Source organism: Neomonachus schauinslandi, chromosome 11 (assembly GCF_002201575.2).
Source record: "Neomonachus schauinslandi chromosome 11, ASM220157v2, whole genome shotgun sequence".
Taxonomy (NCBI): Eukaryota; Metazoa; Chordata; class Mammalia; order Carnivora; family Phocidae; genus Neomonachus; species Neomonachus schauinslandi.
The window spans coordinates 41,205,031-41,213,985 of NC_058413.1; the positions used below are offsets into that span (position 1 = coordinate 41,205,031).

At 42.7% G+C, this 8,955-nt stretch overlaps 1 protein-coding gene across 6 annotated transcripts in view; it reads left to right on the forward strand.

Moving 5' to 3' along the window:
- SOX6 (SRY-box transcription factor 6) overlaps positions 1–8,955 on the forward strand; it is a 594,109-nt gene that overhangs the window by 552,557 nt on the left and 32,597 nt on the right. For all 6 annotated transcript variants that reach the window (XM_021685803.1, XM_021685805.1, XM_021685806.1 and 3 more), the window contains one exon: positions 1,573–1,681. In XM_021685803.1, coding sequence (XP_021541478.1) covers positions 1,573–1,681 — 109 coding nt within the window. The remainder of the gene's footprint in view (positions 1–1,572; positions 1,682–8,955) is intronic.

Genomic DNA, 8,955 nt, shown 5'->3' on the forward strand with positions numbered 1-8,955 from the left:
GTGAAACTCCCACATGGCTTGTGGTTGCTTTCTGTCGTGGCCTGCATCTGGGTTAATTTGTTCTTGTGCAGCGGTGTTTTCACATAAGAAGATATTGGGGAACCATGCCTAATTTGCTTTTTATTTTCACTCTGTTTTTTATAAGGGTCGTATTTCAGAGGTTTGCCCATAGCCCACCATTGTAACCAGTTAGTATTACCCAGTTGGGGAAATTCATGATTATGATTTTGCTGCAAATCTTTCATAGACGTGGTGCTAGATTAAAGCAAGGTTTATGCTGTGTTTTCTTCCAACACAGATTTCAACATATTCCACGATGAAGGGGAACTGGAAGACTTCCTGCACAATTTGACTGATGGGAATTAATTATAGAAATATAATGATATTCAAAAATAATCATATTAGAAAGCACAAATGTAGGGAGACTGTACAAATGAGACTCAGCCTCTATCAAGTAATTGTATGTTTGCTCTTTAAGAATATTTCCAAGTTTCTAAACATCTTACAGAAGAGAACACTCACAGAGTGTTTCCGTCTAATGCCGAACATGCTCAGTACAGAACTAGGTCATTGAACAATAGACTGAACAGCAATCAGCACTCTACTGCTGCATAATGCATTAAGTATAACATGCAGAAACCATTCCCAGAGCTGGAAGCTGCTATTTCATGTCTGTAAATTCAAGCTGACATGACATTTAATATTGTTTCATAGTAATGAACAACAAGGTCTCATTCATTCATAAGCACCACACAAAGCCAAGTTTGAGTCTGGAGAGTAGCGAGGAGGCGAGAAGGGGACACGCGCTGTGTTTTTGCAGACAAGAACACCATCTTAGTGACGGTCAGTGAGCCCTCGGCTACTGATCCAGAGAGCGGCAGAGGGAGAGTTCAATGTGATATTTCAGGCTCCTTCTCCTGGAAGAGCCGGTTAACAAGTATAACATCTTTGAGTTTCCCTCCTATAGTGGCAGGAGATTTTCACTTTCCTCACTCAACGGCTGGGCTAGGAGTAATCTCCTTTTTACTTCCCGGGGAAGTTAACGGTGGAAACTCCTAAGCAAAATAAGAGCATCAATGCCATCATCTCGTCTGCCTGCTTGGAAACGTTTGTTTTGGAAGTCCTCTTGCCTAAAATTCTGATTTGTACTTTCCCAGGAATACCAATATGAACTGTGATCTCTAATTGAGAAAATTCCTCTCCTGTTAACTAGCAGTAGATTTTAATGGGAATTGCTCTTTCAAGTTTTGCACTGCAGGCTCAAACCTTTCACTTGCATTCCTTTTAGACTACTGGAGCAAATCCCAGTGAGAGAAGATGCTCAGTGCCGCCCGGTGGGCTTCCTGGCGCCGGTTTCCTTCCCTTGCAGGTACTCTGCTTTAGACGCGGTCAGCACTGTGGGTTCCACTGTCAGGCTTTAGTGGAACCTTCCTGAAAGCTTTTCTGAGCCCCTAGTTGATCAGAAACGATGTTTGTAAATCCAAGTTTTGCCCACAAAGCAAGATAGGAACTGGAAGGAAAAAGTGGCTGCTTTGGAAGCTAGAATAAGCCTCTGATTATTCTTTCCTCTAGGAAAGAACACGCTTTGAGAATTTGGGGCCCCAGTTAACAGGAAAGTCAAGTGAAGATGGAAAGCTGGGCCCAGGTGTCATCGATCTTACGCGGCCAGAAGATGCAGAGGGTGAGTGGCTTTTCCGTAGCTCTTTTCTGCTGCTCTGGGCGGTTGTGACGGTGCAACTGAGTTAGCTCTAGGACCTTCTATGGGCTTTCCTGGGAGTACCGGCTGGATTTTTTTGGCAAAGCAGAAGAAATGTTAGCCTCCATTATATATTATAGCTGAGGACGTTGAGAGGTAGCTAGATCCTATATTACTGAACACATAGCCATTCAAGGACTTCAAGGTGCCACTTTCCAGTTTTCAAATAAAAAGGCCCTCTGCATTCCAGTGAGTAACAGAACCCTATGTGTCATCCATGTCACTGAATTGTTGTTTAAAAAGGACTAACAGGGACTCCTGGGTGGCTCAGTTGGTTAAGCGGCTGCCTTCGGCCCAGGTCATGATGCCAGGGTCCTGGGATCGGGTCCCACATTGGGCTCCTTGCTCAGCAGGGAGCCTGCTTCTCCTTCTCTCTCCCTCTGCTTGTGCTCTGTCAAATAAATAAAATCTTAAAAAAAAAAAAAAAGACTAGCATACAAAGGAGGATTGTTTTTAACCCTAAATCAAGCGAGTCCCAGGTGCAGTCAAACCACTTTGGGAACTCAGTGATGGTTTACGGCAGATCTCACATAAAATTGGTAATTGCTCAGGCAAGGCCCTGCCTGTGCCTGAGCACCAAGCATTACCAAAATCTTTTGAAAGTCTGGATGGAAAGACCAGCTTGGCTCTCAGTGGGTTTACCCACAGCACTGTCAATGCCTGTCCACTCCTCTTCCCTTTTTGTTTGTTTGTTTTAAACGCACAAGCAGCAAATCAGCAGAAATTGCTCCCCAGAGGCTGGGTACAATTTATGAGTTAGGTCAGCACTTCAGGAGTAATGTTGCCTGGTTATTTACTGTGTCATCACAGAGTAGGGACTGGTTTTCCCGTTAGCTGTTCCTTTGGCAGAATCTCTCCCACCAGTCAGGGAAGATTAATTTGTTCTCTTCAGAGTAACACAATACTTCACCCAACTTGGGTCCCAGCTGAAGTTCTTTAGTTTGAGGAGACGAATCTTACTATTATCCCCTTTCCTGGCAGAATTTCTTCCAGGACCCTAATCCCCTGAAAATGCACGAAGACATTTCATAGCCACATCTGAACTGGGCCTGGCTTCTGGTGAGAGCTTGGGACCAGCCTGGCAGTTCAGAAATCCCTGGCATGAGCGCTAAAAAATGGACAGTATCAGACATTAGGAAGCACTTCAGAGAGTTTCCAGAAGGCAGATTTTTTTTAATACCGGTAGGAGAGACTGATGTGTGATGATAGTCTTGGGGACAAGGTATTAAATTCTGATTGGTATGTGTGTGGGGATTGGGGGTTTGGTGGGGGGGAAGGACAGGGAAGAGGAAGAGAAAAAGAGAAGAAGGAGGAAGGGGGGATACAGAGGACTCAAAACCAGATATACACTCGCTGCCTTTCATGAAGAGCGTGTACCAAGAGCACAGTGACATTGATATTTTATAGGCACTTAGAAGTATAGGGTTTTCCTCATGAGGACTGAGGTTCCTTGGTCTAGGGGACCAGTTATTCAGGTCTGGCCCATCTCAATTTTGTTGCAAGGTCGTACCACAGAGTACCTAAGTCTTTGACTGTACACAGTGAAATAATATTTTTCGTCACTTTGGAGTATTCAGTCTGTTCATTTTTCCAGAGACTAGGAGGTACAGAGTTCCATCACCTTACCTTTGTTCCAGCAGTTCTCTTAATTTGTCATTCTTCCTTCTTCATTTGGCTTCTTAACCGTATAATGGATATACACATGGTCAGTTACCTCTCAATAATGCTAACGATTTAGTCAATGATATTATGGGCTTGGTAAATTAAAAAGCATGATCGGAGTTACTAACCATTGTGAAAAGAGAAAATGAAAACCTTAACTGCAGGGAAACATATTGTATGGAAATATTTTTGGAAATTCCATTCAATACCCAGATCATCTGGATTCAGACCAATTTCCTGGCTACTTTGGTTTTTGTTCTCGTTGTTTGTTCGTTAGCAAACATTTTTGAAGCACTTACCTGCTTTTTACACATATTTTCCCACATAAACCTCATACAACTCTGTAAAGAAGGTGTTATTATTTCTTTTCCACTTTACAGATGAGAATATTAAAGGTAAGAGGAATCAAGTAACTTGCTACAGGTCACACAGAGAGTCAGGGTAGAGCTGAGAGTCGATCCCAGGCAGCCCAGCTCCAGAACCCACGCTGCTGTACTGCACGCCCCGTATACACAGATAAATCTGTGGTGCCTTCACTTCTCTGAACAAAGTCCTTGTGACCTTCCTCAGTATGGCCCATTTCCTCTCCCCTAAATATAGCGAGTCATGCCGTACCCCAGCTCTCGTGTTACTCTGTCACACAGAGCAGCAATGCCTGATGAGCGTAACAGTAGAAGGGCTGTAGTGGCCCAGGAGCTTAAGGAGCGTGTGAAAACCTCCCTTCAGAAGCTTGCCCAGAGTTGCCATTGAGACCTCCTGTGCTTTGGGGCACTGTGAGTTCATGAATGGAGTCAAGTTACCAGCTCTCAGATGGACAGAAGCGCACTGCCTTTGTGAGGGCTGCTGGGATGGGCAGCAACCTTCTGCTGACTTCGGGATATTTCCTGGCGTCGGTTCAAGTAAGAGATGATTGCAAAGCCCGCTGGGGTTACGGTTCCTATTAAAGTCTGAGCAGATAGCAGGTACACGTGATATTTTCTCTCCTTGCTCCTTCACATTTCCCTGAACAGGAAGAGTAGGAAGGGACTGCAATGAAAGAATAACTACAACTTACAAACTCCTTCAGTCAGTTTATGGTCTAAACGAAACAAAACAAAACAAAACATTGCTTAAGTGTCTACCGTGTGCCAGAACTAGACACTAGATAAACCCAGGGAAGAAAAATGATGTGTTCCTGACCTCTTGGAGTTTAAAGTCTAGTGAGGGAGGACAGAAGATTAAAAGGGGAATATCTACAGCCAGACAGGCATAATTATCACTGAGAAAAGTGCTAAAAAGATCAAGACTTCGTTATGCCGCATAGAGATTCAGAGTGAAAACTACTTAGGTCAGCTCAGTTGGCAGGTGGGTGCTGCAGCCCTCGCCCAGCACGTCACCTCTCCTCAGTCCACACATGATCATCTCCATGTTTCCTCTGGCTTGGCACAGCAATTAAAATGTTTTCCTCAGCTTTACTGAGATAGAATCGATATATAACTCTGTAAATTTCGTACTATGTACTATGTGATGGTTTGGTACACCTGTATGTTAGAAGATGATTACCACAATAAAGTTAGTTAACACATCTGTCACCTTATATAATCACCTCTTTTTTTATGAGAAAATTTAAGATCTGCCTTCTTAGCAACTTGCAAGTATATAACACAGTATTGTTAATTATAGTCACCATGCTGTACGTTAGCTCCCCAGAGCTTATCCATCTTAAAACTGGACATTTATACTCTTTGACCAACGTCTCTCCCTTTTCCCTTCCCCCTGATCCCTGGAAACCACCATTCTACTCTGTTTCTGAGTTTTCCCTTTTTAGATTCCTCATATAAGTGAGACAATACAGTATTATTTGTCTTTCTCGGTCTGACTTATTTCACTTTGTATAATGTCTTCAGGGTCCACCCATGTTGTTGTGAATGGCAGGATTGTCTTCTTGTTTGTGGATGAATGATATTCATCCACAAAATCTCCTTCAAGAGGTGTGTGTGTGTGTGTGTGTGTGTGTGTGTGTGTGTATGTAGATATATATATAGAGACGAAGAAAATGTGATATATATATCCATCCATCAACGTACACTTAGGTTGTTTCCATGTCTTGGTTATTGTGAATAATGCCGAACAGCCATCTTAAAGGGCTATGCTTTTCTCCCACTTGCACCCCGTCCTCCTGTGAGGCTTCTGAAGAGACCAAAGTACGTCAGCTTAGGAGATGAGGGCCTGTTCCAGCTGGGCTTCCCAGGAAAATATCTGCCAGTCGTGAAAATGCCAATATCACTTAGTAAGCAACTTGTGGACCTGCTTCATAGCTCTGAGCATGGAGGCAGCAAGGGAAAGGTCACCCAAAGAGGCAGCTGTGCATGTGTATTAAACACTCATCAAAATCAAATGACAAAACCATAAGCCAGGAAAACAGAAATTAAAAATATAAAAGGCAAATGCCTTCAAAATTTTATTTTTAAAGTCCAGCTGTTATTTGGCTTGAATATGACAAGACAGCATTTCTTGTTCACCATGATATTTATAAAACTACAAATTCATTGGTGCTGGGGGCCTAGGAAACATGTGTAAGGTCTTGTTATGCTTTGAAGCAGTTGAAGCCTTACTGTGCACTGAGCACCCAAGATGTGTTAGCTCCTATGTGGGACATGGAAGGAAGAGAGGACTTGATTAGTGGAGTCTGTCACCATGTATTAAGAATGATGAACAGCTGTTTAACTTTTGATGGACTCTTCACATGGCATTTCCCCTCTCCTCGTTCTCCGGCAATAGTGTGATGCTTCCCCCAACTCTCCTGATTTCAACGTCGCAAACTAGAGTGGAAAGCGTGCGCCCCCAGTTATTGGGAGGTTTGGATTAAGGCTCTTTTACTAGAGGATGGCAAACGAGTGACTAAGGCCCCCTTATCTTTCAAAAGAGAGGTTCTGGATTCCATTATCTCCAAGGCCCCTTCCAAATCTAAGATTGGACACCGCCTGTCCTTTTTATAGGAACGGTGATCTGGGCACAATAGTTTCCACTTATTTTTTTCTCAGAAAAATGAAGGAGGAGACCAATAGCTCTGAGAGGATATTTGTGCCACTTGTTGCATCCAGTTTTCAGGTCCCCTGAACTTTTCTTTTTATTAATGAGAAGCTCTCTCTGGTAGTAATTCCCAGTTGCCTTTCGCGGATGGGCCCCTCTTCTCTCTGTCCTCTCCTTCTCTTCTCCCAGCAATAACAGTTGTGGCTTGCCTTCTTTTTCATATTCTTTCTATCCTGTTTCTTCTCTCTTACACACCTGGCATCTCTAAAGAGATATTTTCTTTTTTTTTTTTTTTCCATTTTGCAGAATATCTGGGGTAAGAGACCATTTTTCTAACACCTCTTCTAATTCCCAAATTCAATTATTGTGTCCCAGCCTCAGAGGGAGGCTGCGCCTCATTTTGATGTGGGGAATAGTGGGATATGAGCTCCGAAAGGGATGAGCTCTGAAGGTAATTATCATTGGCCAGACTTCTGGACCCTGGGCTGAAACCGTGGTGATGTGCCGTCTGTCCTCCATGTATTAAAAACTTGCAATGGTTTGAGTGGAAATGGATACATGCACCAAGAACAGTCCCTTTTCGAACTATTGCTCTCAGATCCCCAGATTTGCTTAGAAGAGTTTTATAGACTTGTACTGAATTGTGAATTGGGTCCCAGCCAACATGGTCTTCATCCTCCTGAAAGCTTTATTTTTTGGTGCACTTCTGATTGCTTCTACAGAATTTTATACCTCAAGTTGGCTCTACTATTGTCAATTTAAGCTCTCTGGCTGTAGACAAATAAGAGAGACTGCAACTCTTCCTTTTTCCTCCTTAAAAAATGTACCACTTAATATTAATATTATTAGTAACATTAATATTATTTTCTCTTAAAAATTCTGTGTACCCTTGGATTCACACTCTGGGAAATCTGTGAAGCTTCTTCCCTTCCCTTTCCCCTCCCCGGATGCTTATTGCTGGTGGGAAGGGAGGATCGACTTGAAGATACAGGGCTCACTCAAGGCAGCAGGGGGAAAGCTATAGTGTCATCCGGTGCAGAGTTTAAGGGTACAATGGCTTACACTTTGGAATGTGAAAGTCATTATTAGTCCAAGCCCACGGGATACAGTGCTTCACACTGCAACGCGTAGATTCTCAGACTTGGAATAATGGAGAGACATCATCAAATTTACAATTTCAGCCGAGAAATCCCTTCTTATATCCCTGACAAGTGGTCACCTCACTTCTGTTCAAATGCATCTCGTAGTCTCTTAACAGAAAACTGACTACTTCTTGAGAAGCTCATTCTGATTCTAATTATTAATTCTTTGTTATTGGTAGCCAGAATTTGTCTCTGCTTCCTTGTAACTTCTGCTCACTGGGTCTAGTCTGACTTCTGGGTTCCAAAAAATAAAAAAATAAAACTTATATTTCTCCACGTGAAACCCCTTCAGGTATTTGCTCAAGGACTAGGGGATTTAAATTCTAGTTGCGCCACCCTTGGTGGGTCACTTTCTTTCCTGAATTTTCTCGTCTGTAGCTGAAGAAGTTGGTCCAGGTGATTTCTAGTTGACAGTTTTTTAACTGTCTTATTATACTGCCATATAACTGAAATCATTCACCTTTAAGTCAACTAGAATGTAACAAGTATCAATTAAGGACCACATCATCTTTTAAAGAAATGGAATTATTATAGAAATATACTATCTCTATAATGAGATGTCTTTGCCCAAGAAGGAGTCCAAGTACTAGAGTATATGTCAGGCATAAAAGATGGGAAATTGTACATATTAAAAGAAAAGGCTGAGGTAAATCAGAAGAGAGTGCTAACCAGAGCTGTGCCGTGGGCTTATGGGGCTGACTTGCCATGCCTGCCTAAAACAGTGTTTCCAGGAATCTTAGAGGAATGAATCGGCAAAGCAGTTTCTATGGAACCAGCAGGCTGGGGTCCGAAGCCAGGATTAGTAAGCAGTGAGGCCCAAGACCTGGAGAGGACTGAGTAACAGCCACAGGCTGGGAGATAAGCCGAGTTCACAAAGCCCTTGGCTCCGGACTAACTCTGTTGTATGAGTATCACAAAAATGTATTTTACTGTGGATATAAACAGTTTTAGAGGATCCTGTGCACCAGTTTATATCAGCACTATATATAAAGTGCCGCTCTCTTAAACAAGCAAATAAACTTCTCTTAAAGAAATATATTTGCTGTGTCTTAAAAGCTCCCAAATAACTTTTAATGTTGGTGGAAAACAATTTCCATTGAACTCTCCAAGTGATGGATAGTCCTGTTGGGGCAAGAGAGTGAAATGTCAAGATTCTTATATAACTCCATCCCCTAATACTTCATAAAGGGAGCTCAACCTGCTTCTCAGAGTTGCTTAAGCTAGAAAGCCCGAAGAGCTAGTCTCCCTTTACTGAGGAACCTAGCCCTGGCCAAGAGCTGGTTTCTCATTGGGCTGGCTTCTTCTCTAAAGAAGTGTCAATGACAATGCATATAACCACACACACACACACACACACACACACACACACACACACACACACAC